The 14,590-nt window shown below is 38.4% G+C and overlaps 1 protein-coding gene across 6 annotated transcripts in view; it reads right to left on the bottom strand.

Annotated features, from left to right (window-relative positions):
• Positions 1-14,590, bottom strand: part of SNX25 (sorting nexin 25) — a 180,155-nt gene that overhangs the window by 76,076 nt on the left and 89,489 nt on the right. For all 6 annotated transcript variants that reach the window (XM_038398924.2, XM_038398923.2, XM_038398921.2 and 3 more), the window contains one exon: positions 8,087-8,157. In XM_038398924.2, coding sequence (XP_038254852.1) covers positions 8,087-8,157 — 71 coding nt within the window. The remainder of the gene's footprint in view (positions 1-8,086; positions 8,158-14,590) is intronic.

Here is a 14,590-nt window from a genome sequence, read left to right as displayed (position 1 = left end):
GCACACAGCAAACAGCAATAACAATGGGAATATTGGTTTCGCTGAGGTCTGAGCGAGTCAGTAAACTGCGCCAGTGACCCTTTAAACGTCCAAATGCACACTCTACCACCATTTTGCACTTGCTCAGCCTATAGTTGAATAGCTCCTTACTACTGTCCAGGGTGCCTGTGTATGGCTTCATGAGCCAGGGCATTAAGGGGTAGGCTGGGTCCCCAAGGACAATTATAGGCATTTCAACATCCCCAACAGTTATTTTCTGGTCTGGGAAGTAAATCCCTTCCTGCAGCTGTTTAAACCGACCAGAGTTCCTGAAGACGCGAGCGTCATGAAGCTTTCCCGGCCATCCCATGTTGACATTGGTGAAACGTCCCTTGTGATCCACGTGTGCTTGCAGCACCAATGAAAAGTATCCCTTGCAGTTTACGTACTGGATGCCCTGGTGGTCCGGTCCCAAGATAGGGATATGCGTTCCATCTATAGCCCCACCACAGTCTACTATGACCTGCACATTTCACAGAGTCACTACCTTTGATAGCAGCAGCTCAATGATTGCGTTGACTAATTGCATTACAGCAACTCCTACAGTAGATTTGCCCACTCCAAATTGATTATCAACTGACAGGTTGCTATCTGGCATTGCAAGCTTCCACAGGGCTATTGCCATTCGCTTGTGAACTGTGAGGGCTGCTCTCATCTTGGTATTCTTGCGTTTCAGGGAAGGGGAAAGCAAGTCACAAAGTTCCATGAAAGTGTCCTTACGCATGCAAAAGTTTCAGAGCCACTGGGAATCATCCCAAACCTGCAACACTATGCGGTCCCACCAGTCTGTGCTTGTTTCCCTGGCCCAGAATCGGCATTCCATGGCATGAGCCTGCCCCAGTAACACCATGATCTCCAAATTGCCAGGGACTTCAGTTTTAGAGAAATCTTTGTTCATGTCCTCCTCACCACGCTGCCGCCTCCTCACCTGGTTTTTCAGGTGCTGGTTCTGCATAAACTGCACGATAATGCACGAGGTGTTTACAATGGTCATAACTGGTGCGGTGAGCTGAATGGGCTCCATGCTTGCCATGCTATGGCGTCTGCTCCGGAAATCCAGGGAAAAGGGCATGAAATGATTGTCTGCCGTTGCTTTCACGGAGGGAGGGAGGGAGGGTTGACTGATGACATTTACCCATAACCACCCCGAGAAATTTTTGGCCCCATCAGGCATTGGGAGCTCAGCCCAGAATTCCAATGGGCAGCAGGTACTGTGGGAACTGTGGGATAGCTACCCACAGGGCACTGCTCAGAATGTCAACACTTACCACGGTACTGTGCACGCACTCTGCCAAATTACTGTGCTTAGTGTGGACGCATGCACTCGACTTTATATAATCTGTTTCCAAAAATCGACTTCTGTAAAATGGGAGTACTTTCGTAGTATAGACATGGCCTTAGAAATGTTTCTGCGAGGATTAAAATAAAAGAAGCAGAATTTCACAGAAACATTTCTACCAGTCTTAGGTTTTTTAAAAACTGAATTTTATTAAATCTAAATTCGTGACCAAATTAGACCTGATGCTTTCTCAGTAAACAATCACTTGCTATCGAAAGACATAGTGATGAGAGAATTTTACAACTGACACTAACTGAAGAAAGATGGGAATTCTTTGATCTGAGCACAAGCTGCAGTGGAGAAGAGCATAGTCCAAAAATCAGCATACAGAACGCAAGATGAGCCAAAAAGCACTCCCCCTCCAACAGTCATAGTTGCAACCCTCTGACTATTTTGTTGTGGGGGGAGGAGGAGCAATTAGGCAGCAGACGAGTGTAAAATCAGATTCAGCAAGTTTGTCTGTGGGAAAATGAGGAAAGTAACCTGCAATGCAAGTGTTTAAAACTACAACATCTATTCAGTGTGCTGCACGATGCAAAAAGAAAAAGTCAACACCTCAGAAAGCATTTGATGCTACATTAGGTTTCTTGTCACTTAAATTTTAGTAATTACTAATAACTCTCCTGGCCATGTAAATTAAATCATCCACAACAGGCATCACTACTGTGAATTACTGAACTTCTCAAAGTGTTCCTACATCTCAAACCACTGATATATTTGCCCCTATGGTAGTCACATTAGGACTTGAAGGCAAAACTTCACTACTTAAAATAAATCAAAAGCAGTATATGTTCCTATCTACCCTGCCATGATTTGAACTCAAACTGCAGAAGATTCAAGAAACATGAACCTGAAAAGAAATAATATCACAGACGATGTTTCACTGCTTAGAGCTTAGTAGGAACAATGACAGGATAAAAATCTTTTAAAAGTTACAGTGCTCTATCTATTTAATAAAACCACCCTGTCACCAAGCTATCTGGGCAACAAATGGTACTAACAGCACATTATTAACAACAAAAGAATTTTAGAAGTCTAACGCCCATTTTTCATTTGTTATATTGTCTGTTCATTTTTGCTATTCAATCAGCTGCATAATTAAACCAGGCTGGTCAATTTTTCTTTATGTTGTCATGTACTAGCAAAATGTCTGACATAACGTATTAGCAAAACACTTGCAATTGATTGGTCTTTGGAGCATTCACTGATCATGTGGTGCTAATTGTTCCAGTCCTCTGCCTTTACAGCTGCTGCTACAGATGCCCAAGTAGCAAAGAAATTGCACTCCTGCAGAAGCAAACCTAGCCATCTCCAATAAGGGCTGTGGCAGTCCTCAGAGGAGGAGGGAAGGGGAGTTCACAGCTACCAGTAGGACTAAGAATCTAAGTTAAGAGCTGTGAGTGAATACAGAGCCAGGAGCTTCCTGAATGAGATTTGTGGGGAGGGCAGGCGGCAAGGAGGAGTCACCAAGGATGTCCTGGGACACACCCAGGACACTTGTTAGGGCACAGGTGCAGCTTAGCACTAAACTGTTCTGATCAGGTTCATAAGGTAATGGTGTTTTTCTTTAAACTGTTTTCACTGAAATTAACAAACACATTATATTTGCTTTTTTAAATAATTTCCTGCCCACCTTAAAAACAAACAAAATTTGAACCCTATACCTGTTGACCATGTCCTTTGAAGGTCAGCTCCAGCTAGTTGACCCTGCATAATTTGGAGGAAGAAACCCTTAGGAGACTAACTAAAACAGATGTAGAACTTGAAGTTTATTCTAGCTTTAGTTGGATTACAATAGTTACAAACTAGTGCACTGTGTGTCAATATTTTCAAGAATAATTGAAAAAATGGTTATGAACTGTGAAACCTTAAATCATATTGACTGTGAGAAAGCTGGTATGTGGGGTTAAACGATAAGCCTGCAGAAGAAGGCAACATTATGAGAATTGCAGAAGTATACAACTACATTTCCTCTAACAAAACTTCCACCTTAGAAAATTTTCAGAAACTGAGGATATTTACCAGTAGTTCAACTCTAAGGTTGCTATAGGAAATCAAAACTGCTGTTGACCTAAATTAGGAATTAAGGCTAGAGCCTCAACATTCTACCCCATCATGCTGCTGGCTGGTAAAGAGTATTGTTGTAGCAGTTGTTTTTAAACAATAGGAAATAACAAAACTTCAAATAAAATACAGAACCAACTGCACAAAAGAAAATTAAAGGGAGAGGAAAAAAACTAGACTTGACTTAGAAGGTTTAACTATTACTTAGTTTATCATTGTAGTTCTAATCCACAATACAGTGCATAGGTATTTTCAGTAAATTCCTGAGTTAAGGGACCCTAGAATAGTAGATTATTAGATTAGATATATTTATATAAACTAAAAAGTAATAGGAGCATTGGCCAAGGCAAAATTACAACTTGGTAATTATGTACATTCTGTCTATCAGGAACCACATTCTTGAATCTCATCATTTATATGGGGAGATGGGATTTGTTTTAGGGCTGTCGATTAACTGGCATTAACTCACGCGATTAATTCAAAAAAATTAATCATGATTAATCACAGTCTTAATTGCAATTAATCACAGTCTTAATCGCACTATTAAACAGAATACCAATTGAAATGTATTAAATATTTTGGATGTTTTTCTACATTTTCAAATATATTGATTTCTATTACAACACAGAATACAAAGTGTACAGTGCTCGCTTTATATTATTATTTTTTATTATATATTATATTTTTATTAAAATATGTGCACAGGAAAAATGATAAACAAAAGAAATAATATTTTTCAATTAATCTCATACAAGTATTGTAGTGCAATCTCTTTATCGTGAAAGTGAAATTTACAAATATAGAATCTTTTTTGTTACATAACTGCACTCCTAAACAAAACAATGTAAAACTTTAGAGCCTACAAGTCCACTCAGTCCTACTTCTTGTTCAGCAAATAGCTAAGACAAACAAGTTTGTTTACATTTATGGGAGATAATGCTGCCTGCTTCTTATTTACATCACCAGAAAGTGAGAACAGGCATTCACATGGAACTTTTGTAGCCAGCATTGCAAAGTATTTACTTGCCAGATGTGCTAAACATTTGTATGCCTCTTCATGCTTCAGCCACCATTCCAAAGGACATGCTTCCATGCTGATGATGCTCGTTAAAAAAATAATGCATTCATTAAATTAGCGACTGAAGTCCTTGGGGGAGAATTCTATGTCTCCTGCTCATTTTACCCACATTCTGCCACATATTTCATATTATAGCAGTCTCGTATGATGACCCAACACATGTTTGTTTTAAGAACACTTTCACTGCAGATCTGACAAAATGCAAAGAAAGTACGAATGTAAGATTACTAAAGATAGCTACAGCACTCAACCGAAGGTTCAAGAATCTGAAGTGCCTTCTAAAATCTGATTGGGATAGGGCGTAAAGCATGCTTTCAGAAGTGTTAAAAGAGCAACACTCCAATGCAGAAACTACAGAACTCGAACCAGCAAAAAAAAAAATCAACTTTCTACTGGTAGCATCTGACTCAGATGATGAAAATGAACATGTGTCAGTCCACAATGCTATGTAGTTGTTGTTGAACAGAACCCAGCATCAGCAAGGATGCATGCCCTCTGGAATGGTGGTTGAAGCACAAAAAGACACATGAATATTTAGCGCACCAGGCACATAAATATTTTGAGATGTTGGCTACAACAGTGCCAGGAGAATGACTGTTCTCACTTTCAGGTGATATTATAAACAAGAAGTGGGCAGCATTATCTCCCATAAATAGAAACAAATTTCTTTGTCTGGGTGATTGGCTGAACAAAAAGTAAGACTAAGTAGACTTCTCAAGTTTTATACTGTTTCTTTTTTTGGACCTAACTCTACATTTGTATGTTCAACTTTCATGATAAAGAGATTGCACTACAGTACTTGTACTAGGTGATTTGAAAAATACTATTTCTTTTTATTTTTAAAGTGCACATATTTCTAATAAAAATAAATAAAAAGTGAGCATTGTACACTTTGTATTCTAGGTTGTAACTAAAATCAATATATTTGAAAAAGTAGAAAACAAAAAAAATTTAAATAAATGGTATTCTATTATTGTGTAACAGCACAATTAATCCCAATTAATTTTCTGAATTGTGCGATTAATCCCGATTAATTTTTTTTTATCACTTGACAGCCCTAGTTTGTTAGTTTTTTTAATGTAACCTGAAAAACTTTAATAGTATCTATCTCTGTAAAATGACAGGTTTCAGAGTAGCAGCCATGTTAGACTGTATTCGCAAAAAGAAAAGGAGTATTTGTGGCACCTTAGAGACTAACAAATGTATTTGAGCATAAGCTTTCGTGAGCTACAGCTCACTTCATTGGATGCATTCAGTGGAAAATACAGTGAGGAGATTTATATACACACACAGAGAACATGAAACAATGGGTTTTACCATACACACTGTAAGGAGAGTGATCACGTAAGATGAGCTATTACTAGCAGGAAGGGGGGGGGAGGAGGAAAACCTTTTGTGGTGATAATCAAGGTGGGCCATTTCCAGCAGTTGACAAGAACATCTGAGGAACAGTGGAGGGGGGGAGAAATAACATGGGGAAATAGTTTTACTTTGTGTAATGACCCATCCACTCCCAGTCTCTATTCAAGCCTAAATTAATTGTATCCAGTTTGCAAATTAATTCCAATTCAGCAGTCTCTCGTTGGAGTCTGTTTTTGAAGTTTTTTCTTGAAGGATAGCCACTCTCAGGTCTATAATCGAGTGACCGGAGAGATTGAAGTGTTCTCCGACTGGTTTTTGAATGTTATAATTCTTGACGTCTGATTTGTGTCCATTTATTCTTTTACGAAGAGACTGTCCAGTTTGACCAATGTACATGGCAGAGGGGCATTGCTGGCACATGATGGCATATATCACATTGGTAGATGCGCAGGTGAACGAGTCTCTGATAGTGTGGTTGATGTGATTCGAAACAGACTGGACTTCTACATAGAGTGTTTCCGCCAACATGCACAGGCTGAAATTGTGGAAAAGCAGCATCACTTGCCCCATAACCTCAGCCGTACAGAACACAATGCCATCCACAGCCTCAGAAACAACTCTGACATCAGAATCAAAAAGGCTTACAAAGGAGGTGCTTTCATCATCATGAATAGGTTGGAATATGAACAAGAGGCTACTAGGCAGCTCTCCAACACCACTTTCTACAAGCCATTACCCTCTGATCCCACTGAGGGTTACCAAAAGAAACTACAGCATTTGCTCAAGAAACTCCCTGAAAAAGCACAAGAACAAATCCGCACAGTCACACCCCTGGAATCCCAACCTGAGGTATTCGATCTGCTACCCAAGATCCATAAACCTGGAAATCCTGGATGCCCCATCATCTCAGGCATTGGCACCCTGACACCAGGATTATCTGGCTATGTAGACTCCCTCCTCAGGCCCTACGCTACCAGCACTCCCAGCTATCTTCGAGACACCACTGACTTCCTGAGGAAACTACAATCCATTGGTAATCTTCCTAAAAACACCATCCTAGCCACTATGGATGTAGAAGCCCTCTACACCAACATTCCACACAAAGATGGACTACAAGCCGTCAGGAACAGTATCCCCGATAATGTCACAGCTAACCTGGTGGCTGAACTTTGTGACTTTGTCCTCACCCATAACTATTTCACATTTGGGGACAATGTATACTTTCAAATCAGCGGCACTGCTATGGGTATCCACATGGCCCCACAGTATGCCAACATTTTTATGGCTGACTTAGAACAATGCTTCTTCAGCTCTCGTCCCCTAATGCCCCTACTCTACTTGCACTACATTGATGACATCTTCATCATCTGGACCCATGGAAAAGAAGCCCTTGAGGAATTCCACCATGATTTCAACAATTTCCATTCCACCATCAATCTCAGCCTGGACCAGTCCACACGAGAGATCCACTTCCTGGACACTACGGTGCTAAGAAGCGATGGTCACATAAACACTACCCTATATCGGAAACCTACTGACCGCTATTCCTACTTACATGCCTTTAGCTTTCATCCAGATCACACCACACGATCCATTGTCTACAGTCAAACTCTACGATATAATCGCATTTGCTCCAACCCCTCAGACAGAGACAAACACCTACAACATCTCTATCATGCATTCTTACAACTACAATACCCACCTGCTGAAGTGAAGAAACAGATTGACAGAGCCAGAAGAGTACGCTGAAGTCACCTACTACAGGACAGGCCCAACACAGAAAATAACAGAACGCCACTAGCCATCACCTTCAGCCCCCAACTAAAACCTCTCCAACGCATCATTAAGGATCTACAACCTATCCTGAAGGATGACCCGTCACTCTCACAGATCTTGGGAGACAGGCCAGTCCTTGCTTACAGACAGCCCCCCAACCTGAAGCAAATACACACCAGCAACGACACACCACACAACAAAAACTACTGTACGTATATATTTTATAACAGTAAATTTTAACCACAATTGAACAAGTAAAACAAAGTGTGTGAAAACTGGAACATTAAAATCAAATGTTGGAAGGCACATTCTCAAAACCTGTCCAGGAGCTGTGCACACAAACCCAGCTATGTACATGTCTTACATTCGGATATCTTGTTTATTTTATTAAATATGAAGCCTTAACTCCTAATAGAATGCATGCTTACCTTTCTGTCTTTTCATTTGGGGAAAGTTGCTGATTGTGGTTGCTTGAACTATTTCCACTACGATTTGATACCTAGTTTTAAGAGGGGAGAAAAAAAGATAAAAGATGATCTTTTATAATTTGCTCTTCACATTGCACACTTTTAGAAGTAATAATGTAGAACTCACATTCCCATTCAGAGGGAGAGTGTGTCTGGAAACAGGGTGGGAGAAGAGAATTCTCAAAGATGGAACAAACAAAAAATGAAAATTATCCAAAAAACCCAGCAATAATTAGGATGTCCCCTTGTCTCCACTGAAACCCTTGGGATACTGCATGACAGGTGCTTAAAAACTTAATAAAATTAATGAAAGTGTAATACAAAACCATGGTCTTAAAATTCAAAGGTGAAACAAAGTCATGTTGGCAAACAGAGTGAGATTGAAATGTAATAAACTTGGCAGAGTGATGAAATTAAAAACATGCCCGAGGGAATAATTAAGATTTCATTGTAAAACTGAGACAGATTTCAGGAGAGAGTTCCATGTGCAAAGGCCTCCTACAGCAAAGGCAGACTTGCCAGGTGATGTAACTTGTAATTGTAGTGTTCAAAGGGGAAGGAGCTCAGGTAGCTGTAAGGATGATACCATCAGGGTCTGTATCCTTTAAGGCTTTAAAACCAAAATCTTTTACTTTATACAAAGTCAATGTACAGAATGAGGTGTAGTAGATTCAAGGTTACTCAAATCAGCGGGTAAACTGTAAGTCACTGAGAAACCTGCTGAAAAGGGAAATACAATGTGCTGCCCAGGCATAATGAACAAATTCTGCTAAGAAAAGAGAATCCCCCACATCAGAGACAGACATGCTCCTATAAGAGTGGCAGAGTAAGGGAATGGAACAGATGAGGATTAACTGATTGTTTCTGACCTTTTCTAACATTCCAAGAAAATGTGCCTAATAAGTTTTTATGGCTCCTGTAAATTTACGCATTAGTTTATTTTTGAACACCTTCCATATTGCATTGTACTTTTTCTGCCATTACTTTATCCCAGTTGATTTCACTCAACAGCATATGCTTTTCAAAATACCTATGAGGAAGAATGGTACACTGGTCACCCTGCTAGTCTGGGACTAGAGTCAATTCCTTGCTATAACACAGACTTCCTGTGTGACCTTGGAAAGTCACTTAGTCTCTCTCTGTGCCTTAGCTCCTCCTCTATAAAATAGAGGTAGCAGCACTTCTCTACCACACAAGGGTGCGGTGAGGATAACTACATTAAGCATTGAGAGTGCTCAGATACTATGGTAAATGACGGCCAAATTAGTTCCCCAGATAACATACTTGGTTCCCAATTACCCAGATAAGTTATTTTTTTCCTCCCACTCTAGTCCTAACTATTAGAATTGCTATGATGCCTAGAATATCTAAGCTGTGAAAAGCATCTAAGCAATCCTAATAGGACTAAAGTGGCAAGAAAAAATTAAATTGTCTAGGTAATTGAGAATAAAATAAACTAATGCATAAGTGAGTCAATTATTTTTCAGTTCTTTTTAGCTTACTCCATTTCGTTTTTTAAAAAAAGAGCTGCACATGCTGTAAACTGTGTGATCATAGACTCACGTTGCTGTTAGCCCTGTTTTCCGTGCTTCAATCCCCTTCCCCTGCTGTTTGCTATCCTTACTCTTCTCATCACTTCTAAAGCAAGACAATAAGCTTTGTGGCAGGGGCTGCAGTCTATGTTTTAGCACCTAGTAGTAGTAGTAGTTTTAGCATTTAGTAATCCGTGGTGCTACACAAATAAATAAAATAATAATTCTGATACTGCTCTACCTTTATCACAGCTGCTAATCAGAGGGAAAATTAACCATCCGCTTCCTTTATCATCTTTCATTCTCAGCCACTTCTAGTTCATTCAACCTCTTTATCTCACAAAAACTTACGGCACTATATAAAACTACTACCTATGGTTTCAGATCTTATATGTAAGGATTCTCCTTTCCTTCCCTATTCTCTGCAATCTCATTCAACTTTCCCCATTACCTTAAATTTGGGGAGAAGGGATTTTCAAAGAGTATAGGTCACATTGTCATGATCTACTGTACGTATATATTTTATATTTTCTCTTCAGGTTTTCACATCCTTATGAAGAAAATTTCTCTGTAAGACCCTTTTCCTTGATGAAAGGAAATAAGGACATAAATACTGTAGCTACTTCACAAAAACAGGAGTCAAAACTTTCCGCAAAATAACCAAGTAGCACTGGAAGGTAGCTATCCTTCAAAGTCACATGATCTTCTGCTCTGGAAACCTTCAATATTTCATACCCAGTGCTGAAGCCCAAGGAAGGTATTCCAGTTCTCCAGCAGACATAGGTAGGTGGATGAAAGAGTGATCAAGACAGTTAAGTCCAAAACTGATTGTAAAGCATTACAAAGGGATCTCACAAAACTGGGTGACGGGACAATAAAATGGCAGATGAAATTCAATGTTGAAAAGTGCAAAGTAATGCACACTGGAAAATATAATCCCAACCAGTGTGGATAAAAAAAAAAATCAATGATTTAAAAAAAATCGGATTTTTTTTATTTTAATCAGATTTTATAAAATGGATAAAATGCTTTAGATTTTATATAAAACTACCTAAAGATAGGTTTCAGAGTAGCAGCCGTGTTAGTCTGTATTCGCAAAAAGAAAAGGAGTACTTGTGGCACCTTAGAGACTAACAAATTTATTAGAGCATAAGCTTTCGTGAAGTGAGCTGTAGCTCACAGAAGCTTATGCTCTAATAAATTTGTTAGTCTCTAAGATGCCACAAGTACTCCTTTTCTTTTTACCTAAAGATAGTGTTAATTAGGATGCATTATAGTCATGTAATGTTTAAGAAAAGTTTTGTAAATGAGTTCCAATAGTTCATGGATTAGGGACCCAATTTTATGGAGGTTCCAGGGACTTCTGTATAGATTATTTAGGTTAATCTTTCTATCTACCCAATGGGACTCAGTGCTTAGTCTAGAAGATACCATCAGAGATGCTTCATTTTGCAGTTCTCAAATTGTGGATTTGTGTCTCCAGAGATAACATGCTTCTTAACAGCAAAAATGTTTTAAATAATTAAATAAATAATACATCGAGGTGAGAAATAACAGACCTCAACCCTACTGTCCCTCTGCAAATTTGCGAACACAGAATCAATCCTTTACCTCTCTCTAAAAGTGCAAAGCTTCAAAACGTTTAATAAATAGAAGATTGTTGGTTTCAGAATAGATCTGGACAAGGAAAAGTCTGGAGATAAAATGTGAGAGGGGAGGGACAGGCAGTAGAAACAAAACTGAAACTGTTTGAGCAGCATATTCCAGAAGTCTTGAGGTCTTTCTGAGTGTAGTCTTCATTGATTTGAGATCTACCATACCCTTCTCTCCCTAGAAGGGAAAACCTATGATGGCAGCAGGCTGTAAAAAAAGACCCAGTTTGGGAATATTTTAATGAAGCTCCTCTACCTGTGGGTAAGACAGGCATGCGTTCAAAATGCAAACAGTGCAACAAAGAAATGCAAGGCCTTGTTGCCAAATGAAACGACATCATGAGAAGTGTTCCTCCTCAGGAAGACGCGGTGTTGAAGATGATGAAAGGAATATGTCTGAACATGCAGGATCTTCAGGTTGGTAAACTTTCTTATTTCATACTTTTTTCTTAAGAACTGCCGATCTTCCTTCTGGACTATTCTTGAATTCTCATGTTTGAGCAAAAAAATATAGTTGTTACTCTATGGTACTATAATTTCAGATAAGGTTGTGATAAAAAATAAATAGCTGAAAGAGGCAGATCTTCCTTTTACAATTTCCCCTTTAAAGTAGTACTGAGTGTCAGTGAATGCAATGAGTAATACTAAATGAGCGGTATGGTAATAATAATTAAATAACCACATTGACTTATTTTGTTTAGGAGAATCCATCCTCAACATACAGGATTCTGAAGACTATCCACCTTCAAGATGATCATTTTCTAAAGTTTCAGAGTTATCTGCCAATGATAGGGTTTCAGTCACATAATGTATGTCACATAACCACAAAGTAGCAAAAAGAAAAAAAAAAATTCCAGCACCCAGAAACAACCATAGATAAGTTTGTGATAAGAACCAGCAGATTACAAAAAGAGGCAATTTTTTCATCAATTAACCAGTTTCTTTATGCAACAAACTCTCCTTTCCGTATGATTGAGAACCCACACTTCATTAACATGGTTCAGTCATTAAGACAGGATACAGTCCACCCAACAGAGCAGATGTCACAGGAAAATTGCTGGATAAAGTGTATGAAAAAGAAACTGAGCAGTGTGCAAAAGGTTTAGAGGGTGAAATTGTTAACCTGAGTCCTCATGGGTGGAGCAACGTCCACAATGATCCTGTTGTATGTGCTTGTGTGACGATCGAAGGGAATGTCTTCCTTATAGAAACAATTGATGCATCTGGAAATGCACACACAGCAGAACACTTAGAAGAAGTAGCAGTAAAAGCTATAACAAACTGTGAAAATAAATTCAAATGTCTAGTATGCAGCTTGGTCACAGACAATACTGCAAATGTATCCAAGATGAAAAGCCGTTTAGAAGAGAGTCCCAAGCTAATAACTTACGGTTGCAGTGCTCATTTGATGCACCTCCTAGCCAAAGACTTCAGTGTTCCATAAATTAAGGCTAATGTTCTTGAAATTGCAAAATACTTCTGTAACAACCACTTTGCAGCAGCTGCTCTGAAAAAAGTGGGAGGAACCAAGCTAACTCCCCCACAAAATGTGCGATGGAACTCAGTAGTGGACTGTTTTGAGCACTAGGTCAAGAACTGGCCTGATCTGATGGCAGTTTGTGAACAAAATCATGAAAAAAATAGATGGCACTGTCACCGCCAAAGTTCTCAGCATTGGGCTTAAGAGAAATGTTGAACACATGCTGAGTACCCTGAAGCCTATTTCTGTAGCCTGGAACAAAATGCAGGGAAATAGCTGTTTTAGCTGTTGAAATTTGGAAGGAACTGAGTGAGATCTTAAAAAAAAAAATGCAATGACAGAGTTAAATTACAAGCATTAAAAAAACAAATGGGACAAGCACTATCTCCAGCTCATTTTCTTGCAAATATTCTCAATACTTAGTACCAGGGTCAAACCCTAACTGCTGATCAAGAGGAGTTGGCTACGACATGGACATCCAGCAATCATCTCTCCAGAATGCCAACTATAATAAACTTCAGAGCTAAGGGTGAACCATTCAAGAAATATCTGTTTACTGATGATGTTTTAAAGAAAGTCACTACAGTGAACTGGTGGAAGTCACTTAAGCACTCTGATTCAGAGACTGTTGAAGTGATAATCTCACTTTTAACAGAAGTAGCTTCTTCTGCTGGTGTAGAAAGAATATTTTCTTCCTTTGGACTAATTTATTCCAAATTGAGAAATTGGGACATGAAAAAGCAGGAAAGCTTGTTTTTGTTTTCCAGATTACAAACAAACAGGAAAATGAAGGTGAAGATGACTGAGTTAGCTGCAGAAGCCAGTATTTTAAATTTCTCATGTTGACCTGGCTGACATAATCTATTTAATTTTTGTTTTTTTTTAAATATTTCATTTAACTATTTTAGTTAAAAACAATTTTAACAAAAACAAACCTGATTTTAAAAAACTTGAATGTTTAACTAAATTCAAATTTCATATGCTTGTTTTGTTAAAACATTATATGTTTGCTGTTGAAGAAAAAATCCAGAATACATAACGTTGTTGTTTTAGTTAAATAAAACAATGTAAATGTCTGTCTGGTGATGTTCTCCTCCTAATACAGCACGGCAAGAAAATCCTCCAAATATTAATGATTAAGCTGTTGACTTGGAGATAGTTCACCTCCCAAAGACTTCATAAATATCTGCTTCAATTACCTTTGGTAAATGAAATAACCAAACAATTATTCATTTACAGATATATTTGTAAAACTAATCTGAAAAGTTTTCAAAATAAATCACTTAAAAATGTATAGCATGTACCTTCTAAAAATGAAACCTACATATATCTCTGAGGTGTGAAGAATATATATTAAGGTTATAACAACCAACAAAACGCACTTTTATGTAGAAATCCATGATTAAATCGAGTCTTCCTGACTAGTGATTTAAATCATGATTTAAATCAAATCCACCCTGATCCCAATTGATGGAGTCTAAATTAGCTATTACCACTTAAGAAAGAGTTCTTGGAGTCATTGTGGACAGTTCTGTGAAAACATCTTTCCAATGTGAGACAGCAATCTAAAAAGCTAACAGAATTAGGAAAGACAGAGATAATAAAACAGAAAATATCATAATGCCACTATAAAATGCATGGTACGCTCACACCTTGAATATTGCATGCATTTCTGGTCACCTCGTCTCAAAAAAGATACCAAGGGTCACCTAATGAAATTAATAGGCAACAGGTTTAAAACAAAACAAAGGGAAGTACTTCTTCACATAATACACAGTCAACCTATGAAACTCATTGCCAG

The sequence above is a fragment of the Dermochelys coriacea genome, chromosome 4, assembly GCF_009764565.3.
Source record: "Dermochelys coriacea isolate rDerCor1 chromosome 4, rDerCor1.pri.v4, whole genome shotgun sequence".
Classification (NCBI taxonomy): Eukaryota; Metazoa; Chordata; order Testudines; family Dermochelyidae; genus Dermochelys; species Dermochelys coriacea.
This window is presented reverse-complemented; position numbering and strand designations above follow the sequence as displayed.